The following is a 13,813-nucleotide window of genomic DNA, read 5'->3' as shown; positions in this document are numbered from 1 at the left end:
TAGTGTTATCATTAACGTAATAGTTATAGTCATTCACATCCAATTATTTTATTGTTAAACAATTTTTAAAATTATAATCTATAAAAACGACTGCATGTATTAACATATAGTAACATACGGAATAGCCAAAACTACATTGAAGTTTGGTCCTTTTAAGCTTTTGAATTTTTTTCTTAAATTTAATAAATATAAATCATGTGCCAAAATGAATATAATAAATCATGTGCCAAAAACAACACTTTTACTTTGTTTTCTATCTCTCTTTACTATTTTACTTTATTTTCTCCCCACTTAATTTAATAAATATAAATCATGTGCCAAAATGAATTTGATTAGAGCAAAAAGGATATTATGCCAAACATGGTGGTGGAAATGAAATGTAGCTTCTCTGAAGAGTAGACAAGGTTTTGCTAATTGAAGCCCAAGCTTTCGGGACATCAATGCACGGAACAAAACTGGGCCGAAGCCCAGACATAATCTAAAATCAACCCACCCTAAAATGATTTTAAAAGTTCATGGAGTAGTCTCTGTGTATCTGATGTTTCCGATGTCAGCAAAGAAATTAGACTCAAACGAATATGATCTCCAAAAATACGTATTTCATTCAATCTCTTCATTCTAATAGTAAATAGAAGATATGGACTTCCAAGATTATCGAAGAATTCCATAAATAATTTCATTACAGATAAATACTTACATTTCTCAAACAACTGCTGAGAAATCAATCCTCTCTAGATGCAAAACTTTCATAGCATATTTATTAAACTTTGGAAGAGTTTCAAATGTACCCGTAAACTGGTCATGCTTCAAAGCAGAATGTATAACTCAATTGCTGGTGTGAAAATTCAGGCTGACCAAAAACTACACCTAACAAAAATAATCGAAATGTAGCCAGGCTCAGTTAGATGACTCGGCAGCTGCTGATGCCGCTTTCGCTTTGGATTTCGTTTTCAGCTTCTTGGCATCCAAAGCAGCCAAGCCCGTGCCTAATCCAACCGGACCCTGATCTTGCTGACCAGACTTGGTATCATGACCTTCTGAACTTAAAACTCCGTTTGAGGTTTGGTTGGTTTCTTTCTTCCCACCATTTGCGGCCTCGTTTACAGCACCATCAGATGGTGGTGGTGGTGGTGGCGGTCCGGATGGTGAAGCCTGTGCAGGACTACCATGCCTGCGCACTAAAAGAGCCTTTGCTGCTGCTTTCTTCTTTGCTCTTTCATCCAAACCCCTCGCCCGAGGAAAGCTTTCACCAACCCCAACACCATTGAAAGCTTTCTTTCCAGCAACATTAGCATTACTAGAACTCCCAGCAACTGCAGCAGCTTGAAATGCTTGTAGCAGGTCTGGATGGGCCTGGCACACATAAAGTTTCAGCATAATCATAATAAATGCTCGTGTGATCTCAATAACTGGCAGAAACCATGATGATTGATGAATATGTACCCAAGAAAATTCTCCTACATTTTATGTTGAGTTTTTTTTTATAAAAGCACATCAGGCGTTATATACAAGTTGTGCATTATCTTTTGCTTCCTAGAATTCTAGTAGAGAATGTTTAGATTTACAAGATACACCGATCTTTACATAGATTTGCTTACAAGTACTATAATAGGATCTTATCTTTCTTATCCAAAAAAAACTCAAAGCAAAAAAATATCTATCCAGTTGATTTTTTTTAGTAGGAAGTTAAAAGTAGATTTTCTCTTTTGACAAAATGAAAATGAATACCTGTTTCATCTTAAACTTTGTAGAAAGTGACATGAACACTGAGAAAGGATGATGTGTACCTTAATTATATCAATAGCCTTCTGAGCCGAAGTTGGATTCAAAGCCTGTCCTTTCTGCTTTTGTGCATTCACCTTTAATTGAAACAATATTTTATGTTATCTTAAAAAGGTAAGGATATCTATTCGACTAATAGAAACAAATAAAAGCAAATGACTTCTTGAATAAATAGATTAGAGTATTACTTGCAGTTCACGCATCTTGAAAGTTTTCATCCAGTTCTGAGAATCCTTCGTACGAGAATCGTCCTCACCAAGTTGTTTGAGAAGAATATCATATGTTTTCTTTTCGTGCTGCATATCAAAGGATCAAGAATATTAAGGGTTGTTCCATACATCATAAGTTCCTACAGATATAAATCTCTGGCAGTTGGCGTTTACCTGGTGAGAAAGCTTAAAGGCTCCCATACAGTTGAATGCAATTGCCAAAGCGTGATAACACACTGCAGTTTGAATATGTTCCTCTCCTAGCAGTCTTTCATTCTTTTTCAGTGCCTCTTGCAAGTACCTGAGGGCCGTATCCATCTTCCCGATATCTTGGTACATCATGGCGACATTTATGAAAGTAGCAGCAACATCAGGGTGATCTGGACCAGAAGATAAACCTAAAAGAAGTAATGCCCGTGACATATGACGCAATGCAAGTTCTGTCTGGTTAAGACCATGGTAGAAGAGAGCCATGTTCCCATAACTGCAGAAAACACAATGCTTTAGCATACATAAGATCAACCCAATACTAGAGAGCCTTTCAAAGATGCCATTGCAGCAAAATAGTCAATAGACCCACATGAAAAAAACAGCCCCCAATGTGGAACTTTTTTCTTGTCACTCGTCATAATAGTGTAAATCAATATATGACATTACTATGAATGAAATCAAGCCAAGATATTAGGCACCGACAATAAAACTAGAGGACAAAAAAATATGAATGGAACAGGGAGAATGATTTGTGCCTGTGAGCAGTATCAGGGTGGTCCAATCCGAGGCAGCGTTCATTTATTATAAGTTCCTTGTGCTGTTGCATTATCGCTCCAGCCATGTCTCCAGCGTGATACAAGACCATAGCCAAGTACCTGAAGACAGAGGTGTGCAGTAGATTAATTAACTTATAAGCCTTGAAGTCAGCTATCACAGTACCATGCAGAATACTCGTGACAGGCACAACATTAATCATGAAATCAACAGAAACAAGTTTTAAGTTAACTACCTGCAACAGTTTGCAACCTCTCGATGCATCGGACCAGTAACCTGCAATTTGTTTGTCATTTTAAATTGGTCATACATTCTAAGAAAGAACATGGAAAGAGTAATATAGAATATATCACACCTGCTGAAGAATTGTGAAAGCTTCTGAAAATATTACATATGCCTCACTAAGCATTCCCTGAGAAAGCAATGAAGCATCATTATATTATTTTATCAAAATATAATGAACAAAAGTTCTTAATCAAAAATAAACATCCATAATAGCATTTCAATCAGATAAAAAAGGAGAAACATTGTACTAGTATACTTCCCAATCCATATAAAGATAAGCCCATAAATATGAATTATAGATTATTCTGAGTAACCACACTATTTCATAGGGACCTCAACAGCAAAGATGAATGCATCTTATAAGCACATCCATATGAATTTGAGATAATTGTATTGAGCATACAATTCAGTTGTCAAAATAAGAAAGCTTAGTAGAAATGTAGCATACCTCTCCTAGTTGAACTTTGCCAGTTTCAACGAGATCTTTAGCTTCTGAACAGATTGGAATAGAATGTTTTACCACTGGTTGCACATTCAGTATATCTGAAACTTGGAAAGGTGTGGCAGCACTGAAATCATACTTGCGAGCAGCAATGGTCATTCCAACCTGATCACAGAGGTAAAATATGTAATGATGCAAACACCAAAACACATAAGGAAGCCAGCAACAGTTCTTTTGTCAGTTGAATGCCAAATTCTGGCATTAAGAAATGACATAGAAATAGCAACTCAACAGAGAGGTATACATTATGAAAATAAAATTCCTCCCAATACATAGAATAGCCTGTTTATCCTGGTTGTTTCCTCATCTTAGACAGGCTAACAAGGAAAAAACAAGAAACCACCCAAATACTCAGCCATCTATATGCCCACAATACCAATAGCAATTTGTGAAAACCAATAAACCAGAGTGCTTGATCATTTTTTCAACCACATATTACAATAGTAAGCTAAAATTAAATCTAAGGAAACTAATTTAACTTTTACAAAGGATGTCCAAGATAGTAGTAATAGATTTCAGAGTTTATTCGACAAAAGATTACCTTTTGGCAAAGATTTCGTATTACTGAAATTTTCTTCACCTGGTTCCTTGCATCCTCCGGCAACTCAAACTGCAGAAGATATAGTACAATAAAATACACACATATACATAGGGGTGCGTTATAATGCTAACTCACCCTTAAATTGCTAACTACAACTAAATTTATAGGCATTAGATATTCAAATCAAGGTCCAAGATCATTCAGCCACGAATATCAATACAGTGAACAAAAAATGTCAATTAGGGTATTAATGTGATTTAACAACAAATTAGTTATAACTAACTTTCAAAAAATTATCTCAAACTTTAAATACATTTAACTATCTCAATTTCAATTGTTTTTTCACACAACATATATCAAATTAAAGATAATTTAATAAGGATTCCAACGATATCCTACATGCATATGTTTCGATGTCAAAATTTGAAAAAAAAATCATGAATTTTCATGTTCTTCAAGATGCAGATAATATCAATACAACTAATATAATATGTCAATATAATGCTTGTAGAATGTCAATACGAAATTGTGTTGACATTGTAATGTCTTCGTGTTGATATATTTAATACACTATTGACATTGAATACCAAAGTCCTAAATTTGATAATTGTTATTATCTTTTTAATATAAAAAATGAAAAATGAAATTATACATGACCATTTATAGACCATTAGATCTCTAGAATCGTATGGTCTTAAATTAGTTGTAATTAGCAATTAAGGGATGAGTTAGCAATTGATCACACCTCTATAATTATTTACCGATAAAGAATATAAATGGACCGATAAAGAATATAAATGGAGTCAAATTAAATAACAAGAAACCTGGTATTTGAGTTTTGCAAATTCCTGAATATCAGCCCACAAACTTTCTGTGGTAAAGCTCAAAAACAAGGACTGCTTCTTTTTCACATAGCTTCCACTTTTTGACTTAGCTTGTGCTTTTGAAGACTTTCCTGAAGCATGATGACCTGATTGACCCTGTAAAAGATATAGTACAGATGTTGGTCAGTAGATGGTGGAAACTAAAAGCAACCCGGCACCAAATTTAATAAGTATAGTAAAGATTCATTTTATTCAACATCAGAATGAAACATCGGCATGATGAGAAAGGCCTTCTCCTGCCTCAGTTCATCTTGTTTACAAAAAAACATTCTCAATCCGATGAAACATCGTTTTTGTGTTTGCAATTCAATTGAAACTAACATGAAACTGTAAAATTGTAACTAAAGCAAAAGGCCAAAGAAGAAGAAAGATTGTAATCTTCAGCAAGATATACAATATGAATCAATAAACCACATTCGTACCTTTTTGTGGCTTTTAGTGTGCAGACTGTTTGCAACACCTTTGGCAGAAACGACCTGAACCATTCCAGCAAAACAGTTGAGAAAATGTGAGATTGCATGCGCAATATCGTGATCTTCTGTGTCTCTTAAGGCATCCTGAATACAAAAGCGGAAAGCAACTTAGTGTAATACTTAAAAAAATTGTAAATAATATGGAAGATAGTTTTATCTGACAATCTTATAAGTTATAACTTGAAACACACAAAAAAGAGTGGCACACTGCAATGTATTCAAGTAGAAAGACCAAGAACTAGCAAAACTAACTGGGAGTAGCATCTTCAACTAGAAAAAAGAATGGCATACTACCATGTATGCATGTTATCGGCACAGAATGCAGGATCTCCACAAAACACCAGAAGTATTAGTCTAGCAAGTTCCGTTGCATTTATAGCTCATTAATAACTCATATGATCATCTCTCTCAAGAATATCAATATTACAGCATCAGAAGATATAAAGGCACAAATCAACCAATGTATGTGTCATTTTCATAGTTGAGCCAACAATTCTACGGACCAACATCTAGCATTCAAATATTTTTTAGGATTTATCCAAAACTGATTTTCGTATTATCAATAACAGTTACTCACAAAAGCTAGTGTTCAAACATTTTAAAGTTTACTTTCAGCAATTGGATAATCGACGAGTAACAGCCAAATTTTATGCCATCTAAAAAACATGAATTATCTCACAAACTGTTAGTCACCTTGATAACATGCTTAGCAGATCTGATGACAATCTCATTGGAACAAAGATCCCACATATGAGGCATGTGTCTAGTCCCTTCAGCTACCTGTAACACCAATTAAAGCATAGGCTCATTACAAGTTTGATTATAAAAGCCTTTTAAGTTGGTAGGTAAAAGCATGAGATCCAGTTTCAGCTACAGACATTAAGGATACATGGGGATTACAAATTATTACAAGTTTGGCCATACCTTTCCGATATACCGAACATTAATGCCATGTGCATGAAGTGCTTCAGTCAAAGTTTGTCCATCCATAGGTGAAACTTCAAGGGTGCAAAGATCATGTATGAATTTAGGCAAGGCAACCTCTTTAAGATATAAACTTGCTTTCCGCACATTTTCCTCATCTGCAGCTATCTCCTGGAATGGTGCACATATTAACAAAGTTCAAAATGTGCAGAGTGGCAGGTTTGAAGGATCAATAAGTTACCTCAGGATTCCCAGCTAGCTTAAATTCAGTAAAGACATTAGGATTGAACAGTATGTCCTTGGTTGCATCTTTTTTATTGGAGTGGCAACCACATTCTTGAATATTCTGCTTTACACCATCTCCGGTATCCTGTGAAAAAATTGTCATAAGTTTCAAGGTTTAGACCCAAATAAGTATGCAAACCAGGAAGCTGGTTAAGCTCGAAGTAACTCATTAAGCAGACATGTGAAAGCAACAAGTGGTAGTATGATCCACTAGTTCATGAAGAAAAGATTATCCCAATCATTGTTGTGGTGGGTAATATCAGGACCATCTTAGTCAACATAATCTAAAGGAAAAAGTAATACTTTAAGAAAAGCTAAATTACTGGAGTAACAACACACCCACAATACAGGCTGCTTATCTGTGGTATAGATGCTAAACTATACACATCCAAAATAGAGGCAAGCAATGCCAATTTAGTGATAATTAACATATCCTCAACAAAGAATACTGGTGGTGTAATAGCATGTAAAATGCTTAAGTTCATAAGGAATTATTGTATGAAGAGCCAAGAGGGGACAAGTCCCATTTGTAAAAGCTATATTTCAGTCAAAGCATCTAGAAGATAATTTTTCACAATGATCACCTGTAACTGTGCATCACTTGTCGCTGATAATGCATTTTCCTCAGATTTCAAAGATTCTTCTTCATTGTTGGCACCCAAAGAATCTGAAGTGACAGTATTCTCTTCATGTGATTCACATCCAGAGCTTAATTTATCACCTGCCTCAGCCTTTTCATGCAAAAAAGGAACAAGGAATACTATGAGAATACAAAATATTCAAAACAATTTTGACACTGATACTAGAGTGGAAATACAAGACTTACATGGCAAAAGGCAGTTATAAGTTCTTGCCTCAAAATACAAAATCTGGAATCAGGGCCGCTGAAGTTTGCATCACGAGGAGTGACCCTCATCAAATCTAGAAGATAGTGCCTGCCATAGTACGGCGTAACAGCATGAAAACACAAACAGCTCAAAACAAAGAATTAAAATGCAAATAAGATTTGTTTCACAAATTCTACAGACACGTGATACTTAATGAGGGCCAGAAACTGAGGACTGGTGGAACACTTTTTGCCTCTAACCAACATATCTACTAATTCAAACAAGAAAGTAGGATGGTGTATTTAAAGAATGTCTGCTCGAGGGAACTTTCATTAATAGTGAGGGCTAATAAGAGAATTCACTAACCAATCTGAATTTAGTGTTACCTGTCATCGCTGCCAACAATGCCCTTACACTCAACCGGAGCAGCTAGCTTGACAGCATTACCAGATCCGTCAAGCACAGTGTGCTCCTTTAGATGAAGGCGTTTAGAAGCTTCCAGTACCTGAAAGATAATTTCAAATAAAGTACTACCTCAGGACCTTGTGAATTTTCCCCACATCTGTTGGTAGTATTAGGAAATTGAGACCCTTAACAGTGAAAAGGCCCCTTGATAACAAGGTAGAGACATCAAACTATCAACTAGAAATATGCCATAAGTAGAAGCCAGTTGAAATTCATTGGCTACTGATACGGAACTTCTCAAGTCCCCTGAATAAGGGGAAAACAGTGAAGTTAGACCACCTCACATTAGAAAGAAGGTAAAACAGATAAAGCACACATGTGTAACCCTGAGAAGTTTCAAATATGGATAATAATAATAATAATAATAATAATAATAATAATAATAATAATAATAATTTTAAAAAAATATCCTGTCAATAATTAACAAAGCTGAGAAAGCTACACATGCATATAATAACGTCTATGGAATATATATAAATATTCCAGGGTTGAGTGCTTTTTGGAGTGTTCGAAAGTCATATTTTCTAATGATTTCTTTTGCAGGGGTATTTTTGGAGAAGGAGATGATATAACTTTTAGGTTTAGCACATTCAGATTAATAAACCAATCTCAATAGACAAAGTAAAAATGCAGCGCATGTCTACCTTGGTATGAAAATCTTCGCTCCAGCAAATTTTCTTGCCATTGTCAACAGAACCATATAGAAGGGAGTCTGATTTATCACCTTGGAGGATTCCAGGCAACACACTCTGGCAAGATGAGTGAAATTATAAGCAAAAAGTAAAATCACAGTTCACGGACAATACTGACACAGAAGTATGAAGCGGCTGATTCCTCATAAGGTTCAACTGGTGTGTTTAACAAATAGCACATAAGATGAAGAAACATTAACCATTCTGTTAAAACATAGCCACATAGGTCTTAGCACCGCACCTGTGCTACCACCCTGTGACCTCTGTAATCAATTATGGCCATAGCAAGATTGTATAATCCAGGAACATCAGCTTCCTGGAAGGCCTTTGTGCCTTTTAAATCATTATTAGCACTTGCATATGTGGCTTGCTCACTTTCAGGCAACTGTGCCTCTGCAGGCACATCGGGGGAAGTCTGAGTGCCATTTACAGTTCCTGCAAGTGGAACAGAAGATCCACTCAAACCTGCCTGTGACAAAATTTCCTCATTTGCCCGCCTTTGGGCCAACTGCTCAAGGTCCGCATCAACAGCAAAACTGAAGAATATGTTGTTATGGACATACCTGAAAACAAATAACAAACAAACATTAGATTAGTACACTATACGCTAAGGTATTACAAACATGTAGGTAGCTGAGAGGGCAGAAAAAATGAAATGTGGAAAGGTGAAAGTTACAAAAGATAATTTCAAAAACATAGTGTTCTGAAGAAGGCAAACATAAAGGGGATCCACCAAGTATAGGTAAAGGAAACAAAACAGCATGCAAACATAAAGGTCAGCTGAGTCGTAACAAAAGATCCCTGTTGATACTCAAACTTTTGATTCATTTGGTTACATTATCAATCAAAATTTCAAAATAGTAGCAAATGTCAATGATTAGCCACAAAGCCTAGAGAACTAGAATCGCATATCAAAAGGTAAAGCGGGAAGAACAGGCTGCATGACTTCATAATAGCGAATAAATTGGAAGTACAATCAAATTATAAAATTGAAAATTGTACTCCATATATTGGCTAACTGACATGTGAAAGCATTCTGGATCTGTTGGATTAATGGGTGGGATGCATCTGCTAATCACTCCAATAGCACCGCTAGTTGCAGCATCGACAAAATCAGTAATAACTTTGTAAAGAGCTCTATCTCTTAGTATTCTGCAATATAAGGATAACAAGTAAGATAATACTTTACGATGGGTTAGTGGGTTTACACAGACTGACAGACGACACTCATGACTGGCAAATGATGTATAACTATATAAAAAGGTAGACCTTTCCTGATGGGTAGCATGTGGGAATTCCCAGCAAGCCTGTAACTCTTCATTCCAATCTCTTTGCATGCCAATCAATTCACTTCCAAAAGAAAGCGTCAGAGAGTTTTCCGCTCTAGCTGCATCACGTTTGTGTTCTGAAATTAAAAGCATCCATGACACAGTTATCAATACAAGATAAATAAGGATGCAAGGAAATAAGGAGAAGAATGATCATTTGTTAAGGGATACAAAAGATTTGAAAACCGATAACATATATAAATTGAATAAAAAAATTGCAGAAAATGCAGCACCTCACAAACTCAAGCATATGACGGCATCTAATCTGCTACTCATGAGCCATAACTTTCATAGATTGTGGTAGGGTATCATTTGTACTAACCTGGGAGAGGATACAGACCAAGCCACGTATTTGGAGGCAACAGAGATTGAACATTTTCAAAGGGATGTGCTGAGGCCTTTCTCTCCAAAATTTCCCGGAAAGCTTCGGAACAAACAGCAGCATGAGTGATTTATAATAACCAAGAAAATTATGACATTTGCAAGCAAATATAATAATCTAGTTAGATACCATATAATCGTTTTACCTTTTTTGAACTTAGGACTAATCTTTTGCAGAAGACCAACAAGCGTTGTTGCTTCTGTTGCAGCTTTGTTTGGCCTTGGGTCGAGAATATTCCCAGCGCTGGAGTTAACATAGAAAGTTTTTGTTGTTCCTGTAACGCAATATTTATTTCCTTCCAGTGTTGCCACATCCAAATAAATCAAGTCGCCCGAAAGCCTGGCATAATCAGTGTAGAAAGTTAGAAGTAATCAACCAACATATAAATCAATATAATCAAGGTACAGAACGTGAAGGGAAGGCTATGTAATACAGAAAATTGAGTCATAAATATATGAAAATTATTTGGAGTGAGTACAACCTTCTGTAGCTTGGAGGTGGATTAAACGAAGAGAATACAATGCTTTCAACACATTTGATCTCTTTGGAAGGAGATGACAGCAAACTATTGAGTGAACTGGTAACATTCTCCATAAAACCCAAGTTTTCGAGTTCTGGCACTTCAGCTTTCACAGCATCTATATGTAAAAATAGGTGAAACAAGTTACATACCTGCTCCAAAGCAGAATTCGCATTTACATATCATATACTTTAGATACTTTGAAATATTAAGTATATGAAAGAAAAAAGGTACTGCAAGAGCAGATATCTTGAAACAAATAACAAACCTGCTTTATTATTAGCTGCATTTTGGCCAGTTTCATGTTGTAGTGCAAGTGTTGTCGATAATGAAGAATGCAAGGTCAAAAGAGAAAGTAGCTCCCTTGTTCGATGAACATGAGCTCTGATGGATCTATCATCATATAATGCTACAAAGGGAAAGGCACAAAAACACATGTATTTCAAGAGTTAGTCCCTCTAAATAACATTTTTATGACATGACTTCATGATGCAGCACCAAGCAAGAAACTCTATAATCATGACATGTTTCCAAAACAAATCACTATTTGAGTATTTACTCGCAACAACTGACTAAAGTGTGTTAAACATACCAGCAACCATTTCCAAGAAGCAGCTACCAGAAGTAATGTCTGCAACCTCAGAGATCTCATTGTAATCTTCAAGATGATGAGCGGAACCTTCTTTTGTGTGCAGTAACAAGTCATAGCAAGTCATAAAACATGTCTCTGGGGCATCAAGAAGAAACTGCCTAACATCCATTACAGAATCTCCTGGACTTAACTATAAAAGCCAAATGATTGAATCAATGAAACACAGAAACAGGAATTCAAATAAAGAACAAAGTAGATTGATGAGTAGTAATATTCCAGTGGTGCAGCATAGTAGGAAAATCATTTGGACTTAGTACAACCTTTTGAATCAGCTATGAATTCAACTTACTTGCAACTCGAGCTTCTCTCCTCCTTGTGTTCTCACAGGAACAGGATATAAATGAACCTCAGCTGCCATGGATGGATAAATAGTCATTTAGTATAAGCTGACATGTAGTAGATGCATAAAATGTTAATCTATGTATATTCTTTATGTGTGTACTTGTAAATTTGCATAATCAAAATTAACTGCAAGGAGCGTTCTCATCTAGACAAGAAAATCAAAAGGAAACAACAAATATCAAACAGACCATTCTACCAAGCCAACTAGAGTCTAGAGGTATAAGTATTATGTCCAACAGTTGACAGAAAATACATAAAAAAAATGCAACGAACACGAATAAAGAAAGGTCAGATAGTACAAGATAAGACCTCAGAATCTCAAATAACAGTCGATTATATACTACAAGAAAACAGACAAAGGAAAAAGAAGCTTCTTGAAGATGTTATGTTCATCATGACAAAAACTGCTAGTCTTTCCTCAGCAATGTTTATTTTTTGAGTTAGGCAGAAGAACTTGCACCTTTTAAACATGGTGCTACTTTTCGGAATACTATGTTTATCTCCTAATCAAAATGAGACTTCCAAGCTTTACAAAACTCACTAACAGTCCACCAAGAAATAATCTAGTATGAGATTATTGTTGAAAGGAATAAGTGAAACTACAGTCTGCAACTGCTGACTTAAAAACCAGAATAAAGGTCCCACCTTGCTTCCCTTGAGGCTGCTCAGATGCACCATCTACTTCCTTCACCTCCGGATTTGCTTCAATTGTTTCACTCAAGCTTTTACCTCCATTAGCCTCTAAAGCAGTGGAGCTATTACCTAAGGGAGCATCGGAAGAGACAGGCAGTTCTGTTGGATTCACAACACTTTGCTGCGACCCTTTACGGTTCTTTCCCTTATTCGACTTTCCCGCCATCTTTGATCCTTACAAAAGGAAATAAACACTAGTAATTAGTAAAGGAAAACCGACAACGATTTATCATATCCCCAAAAGACAGAAACATGTAACAAGCTCATAGAAGACAAAAAAAATGGGGTATTTCTTCTACAGCTGGGTATAATTATTCGTGGCCACTCTTGTAGGGTTTTTCTCATCCATGCATACAACAGTACCAAACCTTGACACATTCTCACTTTACAAAGGGGTCGCAGTCAAAGCACAGAGAAAATTATTTAAGTTCTCAATGGTGGTCATGGGCAACGGCACCATTTTGAGATGAGTACTGAGTCATATAGACGAAATCAAGATAATAACACTGACAAAAAAAAAAGTAAAAAGGCTGTGTAACTTCAAGCTAAAAAGCTAGCAAAACACGGAGCACAGACTTCAGTCTAAACCCAAACACCCAAAATGTAACGCATTAATAATTGTATATGCATAAAAGAATTTGCAGATAGGAATCGGAGAAATCTGAAAATTACCGACCGGAGGCGAGAATCGAATTGGTTGACAGAATCAGAAGTTGCAAAGTAGTGAAGTGGGGTTTTGGTTGGTGGCTGAGGTTTTGTAAAATTAGGGGAGAGTGAGGTAGCTGGAGTTTTTGAGAGAGAGAACTAGGACGGCGGATTGTTAATTTCTTCAGACAAATTTATACTCCCTCCGTCCCAGACTACTTGCACTTATTTCTTTTCTGGGCGTCCCAAGTTATTTGCACTATTCCCATTTTTAGTAAAAATTATCACCTACAGCCGCAATTGTTGACTTTGCTACACACTCATTCCTTAATCTTCATGCCGAAAAGAAAATGTGCGAGTAGTCCGGGACGGAGGGAGTACTACTGTATTTTTTTATTTTCTGTTTTTTAATTAATACTCTTACTTCCAGAGCATTTTCCTATATGCATAGATTAATACTTCCAGTCTGTAGCAAATGATCATGCTATAAGGGCATCCTCAGTGGTGCGGATGTCCCGGCAGAATTCCCCGCGAAATTTCTAAAAACACTTCCTGCCACGTCATAAGGACTTCCCACTACACTACCACGTCATACGGACTTCCCACTGCACAGTGGC

The 13,813-nt window shown here is 36.2% G+C and overlaps 1 protein-coding gene across 4 annotated transcripts; it reads right to left on the bottom strand.

The window, feature by feature from the left end:
* Positions 1-579: 579 nt before the first annotated feature.
* LOC121757077 (clustered mitochondria protein-like) lies at positions 580-13,360 on the bottom strand. Of its 4 annotated transcripts, none has more exons than XM_042152580.1 (29): positions 13,228-13,360; positions 12,504-12,725; positions 11,806-11,867; positions 11,457-11,646; positions 11,133-11,273; positions 10,826-10,982; positions 10,490-10,683; positions 10,285-10,386; positions 9,904-10,039; positions 9,658-9,786; positions 8,876-9,197; positions 8,587-8,691; positions 7,864-7,982; positions 7,477-7,585; positions 7,235-7,381; positions 6,607-6,735; positions 6,366-6,536; positions 6,135-6,221; positions 5,391-5,525; positions 4,909-5,064; positions 4,085-4,153; positions 3,490-3,648; positions 3,112-3,168; positions 2,992-3,032; positions 2,738-2,857; positions 2,166-2,475; positions 1,971-2,078; positions 1,788-1,859; positions 580-1,353 (listed from the first exon to the last, which is right to left on the bottom strand). In XM_042152580.1, the coding sequence occupies exons 2-29, from the start codon at positions 12,715-12,717 to the stop codon at positions 898-900; spliced, it is 4,197 nt and encodes a 1,398-aa protein (XP_042008514.1). In that variant the 5' UTR covers positions 12,718-12,725; positions 13,228-13,360; the 3' UTR covers positions 580-897. The 4 variants fall into 4 exon arrangements, with proteins under 4 accessions (XP_042008514.1, XP_042008507.1, XP_042008517.1 ...); XM_042152573.1 differs by having other exon boundaries at positions 13,224-13,359; XM_042152583.1 differs by having other exon boundaries at positions 12,504-12,717; positions 13,224-13,352.
* Positions 13,361-13,813: the final 453 nt, after the last annotated feature.

The sequence above is a fragment of the Salvia splendens genome, chromosome 1 (assembly GCF_004379255.2).
Source record: "Salvia splendens isolate huo1 chromosome 1, SspV2, whole genome shotgun sequence".
Classification (NCBI taxonomy): Eukaryota; Viridiplantae; Streptophyta; class Magnoliopsida; order Lamiales; family Lamiaceae; genus Salvia; species Salvia splendens.
This window is presented reverse-complemented; position numbering and strand designations above follow the sequence as displayed.